The 15684-nt window shown below is 39.3% G+C and overlaps 1 protein-coding gene across 11 annotated transcripts in view; it reads right to left on the bottom strand.

Moving 5' to 3' along the window:
- LOC122832645 (eukaryotic translation initiation factor 4 gamma 1-like) overlaps window positions 1-15684 on the bottom strand; it is a 35142-nt gene that overhangs the window by 14187 nt on the left and 5271 nt on the right. For 2 of the 11 annotated variants that reach the window (XM_044119600.1, XM_044119601.1), the window contains exons 2-10: window positions 15586-15642; window positions 15377-15498; window positions 14610-14696; window positions 13916-13948; window positions 11037-11057; window positions 10417-10608; window positions 10230-10332; window positions 5198-5334; window positions 354-446 (exon numbers count right to left, since the gene is read on the bottom strand). In XM_044119600.1, coding sequence (XP_043975535.1) covers window positions 354-446; window positions 5198-5334; window positions 10230-10332; window positions 10417-10608; window positions 11037-11057; window positions 13916-13948; window positions 14610-14696; window positions 15377-15451 — 741 coding nt within the window. In that variant the 5' untranslated portion in view covers window positions 15452-15498; window positions 15586-15642. Of the gene's footprint in view, window positions 1-353; window positions 447-1151; window positions 3242-5197; window positions 5335-7105; window positions 7250-7520; window positions 7697-10229; window positions 10333-10416; window positions 10609-11036; window positions 11058-13915; window positions 13949-14609; window positions 14697-15376; window positions 15499-15585; window positions 15643-15684 lie in introns of those variants that run through there. The other 9 variants (XM_044119604.1, XM_044119605.1, XM_044119602.1 and 6 more) reach the window with 8 other exon arrangements.

Here is a 15684-nt window from a genome sequence, read left to right as displayed (position 1 = left end):
CTAATCAATCGAAATTAAGTGACAAAGTCTGGGCCCCAGTTTACTTGTGATGGTGAATAAAAATAAAATATTAGAACCTTGTATTCGACACATGTTGCTCCGTCAGATGAAATCCAATGAGACGCTACAATTTTTGCTTGCAACATAAAAAAACCTGAAGGTCACATGAATGCTTTTGCAAGGCTTGGCAGCAGTAATCTAACCAAAAGTGTTGCAGTACTTCCAACACTAGAAGTATTAACAAAATATACATAGCTGTAAACGGTAGGGCAATATCAGTTTTTAGTCTGAGCACAAGTTCAGTTTGTACTTCATTTTTCTGACTGAACTCATTGCGTGCTACTTCAGCTCACCTGTGGGGGCGTTGGGGTAGAGCCACTGCGGCCCCCAGACATAATCTCCTCTGTGATATCCTGGCCTCCTCGATTAGGATCTCTTATTCTTATCTGTGGAGCAAAAGTAGCAAATTAAGTGCAAAGCATGGCAGGAGGAACACGTGGTAGTTTAAGGGTAAGGAGCACCCGCCCTGTAGTGCTAAGACAAGTCAGAGGAAAGTAGATGAGGAAGTTTTGAGTGTGACAAGACTATTATAGAGTGACGCCTACAATTACAAGCCCTTTTCTGTGTCATCTGTTCAGCTCACTCAACAAAATCTACGTCTCTGTTCCCATTTTGAACAGATGAAAACCCAACTCTTAAGATTGCTTCACAAATTCCTGTGTAGCTCTACTGACTGTGCTTTCAGAGTCAACAGAGAAGCAGTCCGACACTATGAATCTAATCAACCAACCTGAAGCCAAATTGTAAAATTCCACTGCTGGTTTAAACTGGTAGAAAAAGGCATGACTATGCCAAAGGCGAAGCATAATCAGGTGTGACAACAGCAGCCTTGCATGTGCACACACAGACAAGACATACAGAGGGAACAACTAAAGTGAGTGAAAATCTGCTCACTCGCACAGCACAAGCCTTTCTGCTTGGCTGCAATCTGTCGATCATGTGGTATTTGTGAAATCTGACTCATAAAACGAAGCTGAATGCAACTGGACAAAAACTGATCTATAAAAGTTACAATCCGTCTTCTACAACACTTTTGCTATCTAACCTACTTTTTAATGAAAGTGCAGCAATGTTTACCCAACATTACTGACCTTTACCTGGTCCGGTTTTGTTTGCAAGTCCTTCCCAGAAGCAGTACAAACCCTGGTGGGCCTCTCATCCCAGTGCTGGAGTAGCAGCTCCTGCTGGCTTTATGCTGGACTTTCAACTCCACAAAGCAGGGTGGGGGTTGGACACAAAGTAGCTTTACCTTGGTTTCACTCGCATAACGCACTGCCAGGCAAACAGTCCAGCAGAATAGAACCGCATTGAGCCAGGCCTGACTGTCTGTAAGCTAGCTAGCAGCCTGATCAGCCCTCTGTCCTGAGCTGAACAGAACAGGAAGGGAAAAAAGGGAGAAAGAGACTGGCCTTGTAGAGCTATGGAGTTGGAATGTGCACCCCCGCCCACAGAGACTCACACACAGATAAAAGAGGCCTGAGAGAGGAGGAGGGGCATGGTGCGAATGGGAGGGCTTCCAGTTAAAAAAAAGAAAAGAAAAAGGTTCACATTATCAAATAAGCAGCAGCTTGCTCAAGAAACTCCCCCCTCCATTACTTTAACACACGAAGGCTAAAGTCACTTTCAGATTTCCGCTCACGCCTTCTGCAAGCAGAGGAAACTAGAGCAGGAGGAAGGGGGGGGATGCCACAGCGGCAGCGGAAGGCTGGAGGGGGAGGAGACTAGTGGCCACGTGGACCTCAGCTATGTGCTGACATGTCCCTCAGCCCCCTCCTTTCAGGACTCTCTCGGCCAGAGCACGTCCACAACTTTTGCAATGCACATGGTAAATAGCGACATCTAAATAGCTACTTGTGAGTTTAATATGCCAAATATTAAAAAGGCACAAAAAGACCTGACTTCTCATGAGATCAAATTAATTCCGCCTCTTTTTTTTTAAATAAGTACGTTGGCCACCACATATAGTAGCACAACTTTGCCAAGTCTGTTTATCCAGTCTTTTGCAGTAGTCTCTCCTACAATCAAGTTAGCTCACACACCTTTTAACATTCCTTTTATTTACCGAGACTAACGGCTGATTGGATTAACTGATAAGGGTTGAATCAAATTAAATAGAAAACAGTTCTCCAGAGCAGTATCACTCAATTCATAGTCGAGACCCTTTGTAATGCAGCATCTATTAGGGTTGTCACAATACTAAAATTTCAAACTCAATGCTAAGAAAAATACTTGGCTTCACAACATTTTATCAAGGGTTCTTTCAATGTAAGAGCATAAAATATGATTGATTACAACAGGACAATTTTTCTGCATTAGAAAGTTATCAATAAATTTCCCTCTTTAGGGAGAAAATGAGGCCTGTACTGTCACCTGTTTGACAAAACAGTTCACAGTATTTTTATAAACTTTTTGTCTTTAATGTGCCACAGTTTATCTGTTAATTTGATGTTGATACAAATAAATGTTGCAACTATGGGGCAAAAAAGAATCATTCTATAATAAAATTCTGTTTCTAAACAAACATGGGTCTGGTGCATAGTTAACCTATTTTTGCAGTGTAAACAGCAATGCGATCCATGCAGATGTCTTAAGATGCCACCCTGTGCACGTTCTGTATTTCTGGTAACTTTGTATATATATATAAATATTTTATAAATCAACTACTGCAGCAAGGAGGATTCCTACAGGTTTCTGTTCCAATTGTCATCTTCAGTTTGGATTCACCACAGCCTGTGCTATTAGCCACATTAGCTTCAACTACCTTTATAACTGAATGAAAGAGTAATAGTGAGGTTAGCATTGGTTTGTTACATTGCTCCATTTTTAAGTAGCCAACCAAGTCATCAGCTTACTAGCAATTTCCTGTGCTAATTCGGAACAAAGTAGAATGAAGTGTTGTGTCGTTTGTAAATTTACATATAGGAATTGCAGCTCGATGGGGGAGCACGGATCAACAGAGATCCATTTTTGGGCCGTCTGTGTCTACGAAGCCAGTGTTTAAACAGACATTTCAGCTCGTGTCATCTGGGAGGTTTACCACTACACTGTTGCAGATAAAAGAGCTTTCCTGACATTTTTAAGTTAATTCAAACATCACCATCGTAGTATTTTGGGATTTTTGATTCGTCTCACAGTAATCATATTTACACCAGCAACAAAATAGAAAACTATGATTTTCTACCTGTGATGTAACAGCTACTTGCTGAAATAAAAAGAGTAAATCATAAAATAAAAATTAATGTACAAGTTTGTATCTTATCTGTTTTATTGGTTTGACCAATAGATTATACACTCGGAACTGCATTTTTTCCGGTTAAGTGAACCCATCATGGCAGTAGCACTTCTCAGGAGCCCATTTATGTCATAACTTATGTCCATCAAAAAACCCTAAATACATTGAACAAATCAGAAACTAGCTTTCTATCAATTTCCACAGGAAAAAAGTAATTTTAACATTTTTTTTTTTTTTTTACACAAGAAAATTACCATATGGGTGATAAGAGTGGGTGACAGAGCGCATGTAAATATTTATGTAGGGTGCCGGTTTGTGAAGTCTCCAAGCTACTCCATTTGGACAGCACATCTTCTGACTTCGTCTTCCTCGAGGGACAAATCACCAATGAAACTTAATTTCATTCCTATTGGTTAACTTTCAGCTGCACCCTTTGCATCTGTCTTTTATATATTCCTATACATTTCTTGACTTCAAACATGTAAATGAATAAAATGGTCATATCATTAAGGCTGCAACTAACAATTATTTTAATAAGCGATTTTTCTGAAGATTAACAGGATTAAAAAAAATTTGCACATTCTGTAGATATTTTTAATATAACTACACAAGCAGTTTTGAGGAGTTTTAGAAAAACATTAAAAGATGGTAACAATTAAAATATATTTTTTAAATAAACATTTTCTTGCCTAAAATGCAACAAAAATATTCCTTTAGTGTACACTTGATAATTTGTATCAAAGAATGTATCTGCAGCTAAAAAATTAATTCTAGCAACATGTGAGAAGCTAAGCCTTGTCTGCTTGAATAATAATAATCAAAAAGCAAAAAGGTGCTTTAAGAGGTATTTTATAACGGAATTTGAACCAGGTGAAGTAATCTGTCACTCAAGGAGTTCTGAGTAAAACCTTTTTAACATAATGCTCCAAAACAGCACTTCTACTAACAAGACCAATTTAAGCACATCCTATACAATAACCAATATAGGCATATTGCACATCTATAAATGGGCAAAAGCTCATCTAAATGATAAAATTTTCGACCTCAACAACATCCAGCTCAAACACTAAGCATTTAAAAAAAAAAACATAATTAGGCGCTAATTAGAAACACGCAGCAACCAGAGCAACAAGGTCCCATAAATAATTAAAAAAGAGAGAGACATTTGTAACTGCCCACATGGTGCCAAAATGTCCAAAAATGGCACATTTGGAATGTTCGCCTGGAGTTCTATCAACCAATATTCTAAACCAGGGGTGTCAAAGTCAAATGGACGGAGGGCCAAATAAAAAATTTAGCTACAAACCGAGGGCCGGACTGATCGAATGTTCATTGAGATTTTTTTAAATGACGCATTTGGTCTAGTGCAGCGGACCGGCCCAAGCCTTCGTGAGCGGATCGGGGGGGGGGGCGCGCGTTGTGAGGATCGAACGGGGGGGGGGGCCTTGACTCTGACATATGTGTTCTAAAATGTCTATGCTTCATTTTTTTTTTTTTTTTAGGAATGAAATTTGGCCCAGTAATAACCACAATAACCACAGCAATTTATTCAGAGATGACGACAGGGTTACAAGTGTAAAGCATATTAATATCACGATTCTGGAAGTTTCTCATGAGTAAGATGCATCACGCTCAAATAATTGCCCTAAAGGAATTACTGAAGCTTCAGAGCTAGACAGATAAAGCTGATCATTCCAAGTAAACTGAAGAAAAACTTTTCAATTTAATGATCAAGCCTGAAATATAAGGGTTATTATTACACAAAGGGGAATTCTGTAAAGATATAACTTGATTTTCTAGGAAATGAGTTAGAGGAAGAAGTTAATCAGGTACCGCAGAGACTACAAGTCACAATGCTGCAGTTTACAGTGAGGTATGTTTTGTGTTACAAACCACTGACTCTACCTGTTTGCGTTCCCGTTTGGTGGGGATGTGTTGAGAAGGCTGAGGCGGTGCTTGTTGTTGTTGGGGGGCCGGGTTCATAATGACAGGCGCTGCCTGCACAGAGGGAGGGAACGGGGGCTGTGCAGGGTAATAAGTCCCTGTTGTGGATAAAACAGAAAGAAGAATGTAAACCAACACACACTGACCTAATGTTACAAGAGTAAAACCAGGGTTTGATCTACACAGTATGTGCAGAAACAGTTCCTCTCTCTGTGTTTATAAGCTGTTGGAGAAGTTTAAACCTTTCCTGTTCTCTGTATCTTTAAGGAACTGAGAGAAGGTTCATGGAAAACACTTAAATTCTGTAAAAAAAATTTAAAGAAAAAAAGAAAACTGAACATTTCCGTCAATTTAAAGTTATATTGAGGACACTTTGGACTTAAAACTAAACAAACAGATACTACCTGAAAGTACAGTGCACCTGGACAATATTCCCACCACTTCCCTTTTTTTCCCCCCACTTTTTGTTATTTTAAAGCCTTATTCCTAAATAAATAAAATAAATTTTTCCTCAAAACTCTAAACCAACACCTCTTTGTGATAAGAAAAATGTTGTTAAAATGTATGAAAATATATCAAAGATAAATACTATGAAATCACATGAACATACGTATTCACAGCCTTTGTGGATTACTTTGTTGATGCACCTTTGGCAGTAAAACAATCTTATTGAACATGATGTTACAAGCTTAGCATCCATCTTTGAGCAGTCTGGCCCATTTATTTTTGCAGAACCTCCCCAGTTCCTTCAGGTTGGATGGAAACAGCTGATGAATGGGCACTTTCAAGTCTTCCTCAAGATGGTAAATCAGATTTATATCTCTGTTCTTACTGGCCAGCACAAGGACATTCCCAGAGTTAGCCTGAAGCTACTCCTTTGTTGTCTTGGCTTAATGCTTGGGGTTATTGCTCTGCAAACAAATTAACAGCCCAGTACAAGGCTGGGAGTACCTTAGAGCACGTTTTAATTCAAAACATCAGTGAACTGCAGAGATGGAAGGTTCTCTTCTCTCCACAAAGCAGGGAGGTTACCAGATTCTTGGTCACCTTGATGACTAAGATTCAGCTTTAGGAAGTCTTGGTGGTTCCAGACTTCTTCCATTTAGCTGATGGAGGTCAGCAGTGGACATATCTATCCATCCCCTTAATAGAAAGATGTTTGTCTATAATAGTTTACCAATTTATTACATATATTCTTATGGTAAGGCTTTAAATATAAAAGCTGCAACAAACAAGAATAGAAACACAGGATAGGAAAATTTGAGTGAATTTAAAAAAATGGATGAATCCATCAAAACATGCAGGAACGGAGGGAAGAAAAGATGGATGGAGTGAAAGGAAAAAAATGAAAATACCAAAAAATGAAAGAAAAAAGGAAGGATGAAAGGAAAAAAGCAGATATACAATTAAAACACACTTTAAAGAACAAAAGATGGAAAAAAGAAGGAAAGCAACAGACAAGAAGTGGGAAATGGAAGTAAAGAAAGAATCATTAAGACGGGAAAGGCTGGAAAATATAAAATATGCATGTATATTTTTTCATAGATATGTAGACCAGGAAAGTAATTAAATTCAATGGAACACTCCTCCATATTTTGGGTCCAGATGAATAACCTGGACGGAGCACACAGTGGGCAAACAGACAATGATTCAGCAGACCCTCACTGCTCTGCACAGCTGACCCTCAGTGCTTAAGGTGAGCTGTTTTACATTCAGAAAACCTATTTAGAAAACTCCTGCCTGTGAAGCACATTTACCTCCAACCCTCCCCAAAGGTTCCCACAAGCTGAAAAACCCTCAGCAAACCACACAACACAAGGCAAACTGCTCAATACCAAACACAGCCATACAGCCATTAGGAGGCATTACCTGGCCTTTTCTCTGGCTTCCGACAGTCCAGCCTCAGAGGGAGAAAAGCAAACATTAAATCAAAGAGGCCATTCTTCAGGCACAGCAACAGCTAGCTGCCACTCAGTCTCCCTACCCTCCAGTGTGCATTTCAGTCTAACTAACATTACTGAGTCTGCATTGTTGACGAGGAGCAGCACAGCCTAAATATAGTCAAAACCCACACAGTCTCGTGGACGAGTCTGCGCAGGAGAAGGAAAGAAAGTGCGAGCGAGACGTGGCCCATTTACCAGAGAGCAGCAAAAGGTAGAATGACACGATTCTTGGACAGCGTCCCTAAACTATAAAAAAGAAGAGGCTGGTGCCCCGACTCTCATTCTACTGAAGCTTGGATCAGTGGTTCTGTTGGGGAGCTAGGTGGGGGGATAAGACCTACCCTGAGAGACCTCAGAGTCCTGCTGCTGCTGCGAACCACGATTCCCCATGTGGAACTCCGACTGAATGCAAAACGGTGTACAAAGAGGGGAAAAAGAGGGGGGTTCTCCTCAAACCCCCTCTTTAAACTTCCTCCCGTTCACTCTACAGGTTCCCTCTCAGACTGACTTCTTCTACTGTTCAGTCCATCCTCCTACAGACAGAGTTGGTTTCTGATTAGCTCCTCCCACTGACCTTCCTAATTCCTCCCTCCCCACCTTCTCCCCCTCTAGGTCCAAAGATTCCTGTACCTCTACACCATGAATGTGTCATCTGATCAGCTGTAATGACGACATGAGAGCCAACTACATGGGGTGGGCTGGGGGGTTGAGGGGACCTGCTTATCAAACCACTCTTGGCAGGTGGGAGAGTTAAAAATAGCTAAGATCACTCCACTTTCTTTTTTTTTTTTTTCACAAAGGTTTTTCTCCATTTAAACTTCGGGTATTTAGGTTGGTGTCCTCTTGACTGGTGGGGTGAACACCATAGAACTATCTTCTATAGTAAGATAGAAAAAAAAAAAAAAAACAGACTAAGGCCTTCAGGCTAAAGATTGAAGCTCTGCTAAACTGGCCTCCAGACAATTTGAAACTATAAATTTCATATCAGGCTTCCAAAAAAGTTAAACAAAAAGCAAGTTAAAATTAGTTTTGAAGGTAGCAAAAAGTGACTTTAGTACATCACAAGTAAACCAAAATGTGACTTAATAACATAACTGCCATGCAACCAGAATCAGACATCAATAACAGCCCAATTAATGATTAATTACCTTCAGGTGTTATGAAAATGCTGTATATAACATAAACTTAAAAGAAAATTTACTTTGCATCATATCCATATTGGATGCCTTGAAATTTATCTCTGCCTTCAACCCTTTCCCATACATTCACCTTTCAGAATGTCATTACAACACTGCTACTCCGTGATGCTGTTTAGGGACATTATAGTTTGTATGGTAAGCTCAGCAGACTTGCAGTTTCACCAGGTGTTTGCTAATAGCTGCTGGCACTAGTCTGGAGGAGCCGAGTAGAGGATTTGTGGGGTAGGAGTGCTCTATCAGAGGGAAAACTGCAGCTTCGTGGAGGAGCCGTGGGTAACTAGGCAGCACTTTGCGAGACCAAGAATTTGTGCAACTTTGAATGGTTGTCATGGGAGATTAAGGGAATCCTCAAACATGAAAAAATTAAAGCAACATTCCAGGTATGTTTTTTTTTTTATGAGGGAATAACATTATAACTTACAAAGCTCAAAAAGTCAATTTTACACAATGCCCCCTTTAATACCTCAGACTAAAGGGCTAGGCAAGGAAGAATGGTCCCAAATTCCAGTAGATGTAAATAACTGATAAACCGTTACAGTTTGCCTTTCAGGAGCAGCTATATTGCACCTTTTAGGTGCCATTAGTTTCTATGCAGGCAGAATAGAAACTAATGGAACACAATATAAGTCATTTAATTTTTTTATTAAATCAATCTTCAAATCTGTTCAGATTTGTGCCCAAAGACACATTCACTTTCTGAATGCGTCTTTGGGCACATTCAGAAAGCTACTGGAGTACTATTGGAAAGTTTAAGGCTTTTTAATTGTATGCATACATAGCTTGACTTTGTAATTGTCTATCTTAAGCTGATTATAAATATACAATATCTCAGTAATGTTGCATTCCATAAACACTCTACATTCATTTCTTTATTAGAGCAATTCTGTGGATTGTGAGCAGTCAGATTCAGTGACTGCAGCTTCAAAGGTTAGGCCACGATTAGATCATGTGAAATGAAGAGCAAAGAGCAGGACAATGAGTGATATGAGGGAAGCCATTTTTACAGGTCTGCATTCACCGCTCTGCTGATGGACTAGTTTCACAAAGACAACACATACCTCGAATGCCTGGCAGTGAGGGGTCAGCAAGTTTGCTCCCTTTCTGTGCTGTACTGACACCCAGTCACCTCTAGATGGTGGGATAGCACAGCAGCAAAACCTGTATACCTACAGTGCCTTGCAAAAGTCTTCCTGCCCTACACTACATATATAATGGCTACAAATTAGGACTTTATAATGTAGTTCAAAACAAAAAAGTGCTTCTATGAAGTAGAAGAAAAATGCTACATGTTTATTCTACATTCTGTATAAACAAAACCAAGTTATTTCTGGTATGCAATTTTATTCATCCCCCCTTTTTGTTGCAATTACGGTTGAAACTCTTTTGGAGCACCTCTTTACCATCAGTTTAAAGCAGGAGTCAATGTTTTGTTAGGTTTGATGTTGTGCCTTAGTCTTTCCATTTCCAGAAGATGGACTGAACATATCCATGTTCCATGTTCATCAAGCCATTGCAGAAATAAATCAATGGCTTGATAAAGTAATTAATACATCAAATAATGCATCCAAAACCCTTACAAATTAAGGACTTTCCCCAACTTATTTATTTATAGTGTGTTATCAGTGTGTCACCTAATGTTTTCATCGTTTAGCAGTATTTGACATAACTCTTATTTTCCATTTCCAAACATTATGTTTGGAAACGTTAATTTATTTACATTAATTTATTTTCTATGCTAATAAGACACAATCTACATCAATTTAGACATACTCCTTAACCTCACATGTTTTAATCAAGATACCCCAGTGACATGTTTGTACGGCAGTCGAGGCCCAGAGCAGAGCCTCTTACCATAACTACCATATTCAGCAGGGCTGGTGCCTGGGTAGAAACCTGGGGTTCCAGTTGGGACTGAGTATTGCTGCGGCGTGGCCACATACGTTGGAGACCGGTACTGTAAAAAAAAAAAAAAAAAAAAACCAGTAAGATCAAAGAAAAGCATTTCAATGCTGTGAAAATTAAAATTGTGTTTGATTACCTGTCCTATGAAATAAGCTGGGCCTTGTGGTGAGCTGGGGAACTGCAACTGCTGTTGGGGGATCATCATCATCTGGGAGCCAGGGCCCGCCTGGTAGACATGAGTGGGTGTCACAGCCCGGGGTGTAGTGCTGGCTGGGACGCCCCGAGGCCCGCTGCTGGGAGGCAGGCTGCCCCTGTTGGTGTAGTAGGGCTGCAAGTGGAATATAGGTGTGCAGGATGAGAAAGGGTACAACAGTGGAAGGAATGTGAGCAGGAAAAACCTGGACAACAACAACAAAAAAAAGTGTCAAGAGAATAAAAAAGGAAAGGAAAAACAGAAAATCTTTTGTTGTCATTGAAAAACAAAAGATAACTGTGTGTCATAGACAAGAAAAGCTAACATGTGCAGCTAGGCTAACAGTTTGTATATAAATATATCCAACTGGAAACATATTGGCCCCGCCAGTCAGCAGGAATAAAGCAGCTAATACGAGTTCATTCAGAGCCTCCTCATTGACATTCTGCTGCAGGCCTGGAAGCTAACAAACTGACACCAAGCCAATCATGCAAACCCCTGCCAACTATTACACATACATCCTCAACAAGAAAACAGGGGAAAAAAAGATGAAATCCAGTTACCTGTAGCGACCTGAAGCTTCCCTTCAGCAGCACAAACAGATCAAACAGAAACACGGCAAACAGAAGAAGTCAGGAGGTGAAAGAAAGAGGATTGAGAAACAGAAAGCATCAATCAGAGCAGAGGAACGGCCCTTTCTGAGGCTAGCAGTGAGCTAACAAAGAACATGCAGAGAACACAACGAACAGTGGATCGCAGTAAACCAAGAGCTCAAAAGAATCCAGGCACTTTAGAAGATGAAGATGGCCACTATTTAAAACTTTTTTAGAACCAATAACCAGTGGTTACCTTTTGACAGGATTTTTATGCAGTAAAACTTCAGTGAAAACCAGTAAAACAAACATTTGATTTCAAACTGCCTATTTCAATAAAATGCTGAAGTAGAGTCTGACCACAGTACAGAGTACAGTTTTAGTGCATTTTTAGACATGCACTAAAAATGAGCACAAAATATGGCTTGTTATTGTGAACTTTCTTTCAAAGAATGAATTCAGATGCTTTTGAAACAGCTTTCTTCTGTCAACTGGAGACCGTTTTAATTCTTTACTTCCTCAAGTTTGCATATTTCCCCGAGTCGTCCAGAGGTGATGCGTCAACAGCTCAGGTCGTGGCGTTTTTAATGAATCACCTGTAGACTACCTAATGAGAAGTCAATCTCTTTGCTGGAGCAGACAGCAGTCAAAACAATGTCAGTCTGGAAAGCCTGGGAGGAATTTTAATGAGGGCAATCACACAAACACCTTCTTATTGTGATAAAAGAATTTATCACCATCTAACATTACATATAACATGCTACTGGAAATTACTGCCACAAGTAATTCTGTTAGATTTAGTAAAAAAAATGATTTGCTCTTATTTAAAACATAATTGTGAGGATACGTTCTCCAGCTGTGACTCAATTCATCAGTCTAATTGAAACAGGAACCTTTAAATCAGCTTGATTCCATCCTACTATCACTTGTGAATAATACATCAAGACACCTGAACCCTTCCGCATAAGACAGACTAACCCCATGGAGTGAGCAGTCCTAATGTTATTAGATAAGAAGCATGAGCTCAGACTTAGAGGAGCTAATTATTATCCCGGCAGCTTCCCATTCAGCTGACGGACCCAGCTTTCAGCTTCACGGCGCAAACAAAACCACATCATCTGCACTAAGCTCATTTGAGACCCAAAGTAAACACACTTGTCTCCACCCCTACACCTGGAGATCCGGTCCATGAACGCCTCATACACGATGGAGGACAAAGAGCAGTTTCCTAAACTTCGATCTTAAAATGCTCACACTTTGAGCTTTTTAGACTATACTGAGAATCCCACAGTTGTCTCGGGTGATGTTGTTTTAAGTCTTCTCCAGTTCAACATGTGGACCAAATCAAAAGGTTTAATTCACAGTTAAAGACAAAAATGAAACAACTGCGACTGAAGTTGGTGAAATATTTTCATATCTCACACTACTTTACATTCTGTAATATTTTATCTTTTTGAAATCAGCGGACTAAGAGTGAAAGAACACAAATAAGTACATTGCTGAACTAAAGAATACCAGTAAGCATAAAAATGTTGCCTACTGTCAAAATATTTCTAAATGGAAACAAATTCTGGTGGATCATCCAAATAGTGAAGCTAAATATTCAAATGGAAATGTTAAAAAAGGTTTTTTTACTCTGCCATTATGGTCTTTGTAAAGCCACTTTGGCAGCAAAACAGCCTGATGTCAGATAACTGGATGAGGTATTTGCCGACCCTGCAGCAGGCTATTTAACAAGCTTTTGTTGCCTGATGTTTAATGTAGTGTTCAAAATAAGCACCACCTTAAAAACAGTCACTTTTGGTAATATTCAATATAAGTCTTTTTCGTAGCCAGAAATGCTTTTAAACCAATATATTAATATTTATTTGGTGTAATGGAAGAGTTTAGCAGAATTCACTTTCATCAACTAGGTGTTTGATAGTGGGAAGCAACAGGTGGTGCTCTACTCTATATAAAACAGAAGAAAACTTTGGCGCTTTCTCTAGCAACTCAAAGGAAATTTAATAAAGACAGCACATTAGTTGGTGCTCTCAAACCAATGGTATACCTCCCCATGAAGGATGTTAATCAAAGCACTTCTCCAACAAGAAAACAACTTTAGTTTCATAAAACTTATTTACCCTGAACCCTTTCACAAGAATTTACCCTGGAAGACGGATTCAGGAAATATTTTCCTCAAATATAACACTATATGTGTGACCTTACTTTAAGGTTCAACCTTCCAAACTGAAGATTTGGGAAAATCTCCAAACCACAACCTAAATACCAAGACTGAAATCTGACTTTTAAAAGACGATAAAGATGTCTGGTTCAAATAAAATAAAAAATCTGAAGTGGAAACTTATTTAATACGATTTGTTTCAAAGTGTTTGGATTTTCCCAGTTTGAGATATTCCAATGGATTTAATGAATTATTTTTTTATCTTTTATTCTGTAAGGTTGACTCTTCCATTCAAACCTTCTCCAAGCATCACTTACCACAGTGTGCTACAGCTAAAAAGCCAACCCCCTTGCTGTTACTAAACACAACTTAAGAAGAAGAAATTTTTTGGGGAAGCTGATAATGGAGTGTGATCACCAGGATCACACTACTGAACCCTTACAAATATCTGAAGTAACTTTGTCTCTGTATATAACCTGCGTTTTCAAGTCCTTAGTGGAAGTAAATCATGAATTTGTGCAAACATAAAAGCACAAACCGTAGTGTTTCAGTTTTAATGTAATACAAGATTCTGTTCTGGTTTTTTATGCGTTTTATTCGTGAAACAAGGGATTAATTCCTTTGTAACTCCTTTGTAACCATTTGATTCCCACAACCGTTTTTTTGTCAGCTGTGCTGTTAGTACCTGTTGGTGTAAAGGTCGGGGCCCGGGGGCAAACTAGAGGAGGAGGAGGAGAGGCAGACAAGACAGAGGTTAAAGACAGAAGCTCAAAGTTCATGCATGACTCTCCATTTACAGTTTTCTGCTGTACATCTGATCTCCAAAACAAGAAAAGTGAAAAGCCAACATTCTACTATATAACATGAGCAGGAAGGTCAGAAAAACCACCCTGATTGTAACTCCTAAATGTTAACTTCTTTTTAACAAATAAAAACTAAATATCAGCTGTTCCCTAGGAGTGATGGATACATATTGATTACCTTAAAGCCCCAATTCAGAACGAAGTGAAAAGCACTCCAATTCTACAAAGTCATGCAAGACAAAATGAGCTGTGAAAAAGTTAAACCATGCAGATAGGATCAAAATGAGCTTAGAAGATTAACACCAGAAGTGGTGAGGAAATGTGAGAAGAAGCCATGAGAACATAGACAACATGAAACATTAAACACATCAGTTCTGTACTGTTTGTTCCTTATATTTCCCATAGAAAGAGAAAAATATTGATATATTCCCTGTCTTATGACAATTTTTGACTGAGCAAGCCTCGCTGAAGAAGAGAGAAAAAGTTTGGCTCATTGATGTGAAAGGAAAAGTTATCCTTTCAGGGATTCAGAAAAGCATCACTGAAGGTAAGGGGCAGGTCAGCGGTCAGTCCTACCTGTCGAGGCTGTGGCGTGGGGTTCATTTGTGGAGGTGCTGAGGTTGCGAACACAACAGGAGCAGGCTGCCCAGGGGGGAATGAGGACTGCAACAGACAGAAACATGAGAAAAACTGGAAAAGGAAGGCTGCCCTGAAGTTTATGTTCACACTGCAGCTATATAATGAAAGAAAATTGATAGAAAAATCGTTATGTTAGAGCTTCACACAATATGAAATCACAATTGTTATACCAAGAACTGCTCTTAAAGCCTATTAAATGATAGATTATTATGAATTTTGTTGCTACCAATGGACAACATTCAGGAAGGAGTTGAACAAACCCAATGTAGGGAGTGAATGCTGCGCCTCTGTTAGAATCAGAGAAATGCCTGATAAATCTGTTTTTCTCACAGCCGGTGAGATCCAGCATGCGCCGGAGTGTTACTAGGCCTGAATATTATATTAAAATGTAGATGCTCCATTATTTAATTTTATCACAGCTGAGATCAGACAGAGTCCACTACGACCTACCCACATCATCAACCCAGCATGCTTTGCACAGGTGAAAACATGGCAACCTCAATAGGCGAAAAATATAACAAACATGCAAATTTTGAAGTAATTGTGATTTTTTTTTTTTCTTATAAACCATTAACAGCGACTTTTAGGTTAATATGAAAACTACAATATTAGGCCAACATGATCAACTGCTTGGATTTTTTTCTCATCTGATGATCCTCAGGGAGATTAAACTTTATGAATTTCATGAGTCCATTGAGACTTACCTGTGAAAGAACAGGGGAGGGGGCAGGGTGGGGGGCGGAGGGGGGTCCTGTTATAGGCTGTGGTGCTTTATTCATTTCATGGGGTTCTGCATGGGGAGGCAGATGTGGACCTGTGTAAAAATCTAACAAAATAGAAAACAGAAGGCCTCAGTTGGTGTAAAAAAAGAAAGGTTAAGATGTGATAAAAACACCAATAAAAATAGGCTTACATTTATGATTTTCCCTTTAGGTCCAAAGAGTAGTTTCTGTGTGGAAGGATATTTTTCCTGAAAGACAGAAAAACTCATAATAACGACAATGTTCTGGCT

The sequence above is a fragment of the Gambusia affinis genome, linkage group LG06 (genome assembly GCF_019740435.1).
Source record: "Gambusia affinis linkage group LG06, SWU_Gaff_1.0, whole genome shotgun sequence".
Classification (NCBI taxonomy): domain Eukaryota; kingdom Metazoa; phylum Chordata; class Actinopteri; order Cyprinodontiformes; family Poeciliidae; genus Gambusia; species Gambusia affinis.
This window is presented reverse-complemented; position numbering and strand designations above follow the sequence as displayed.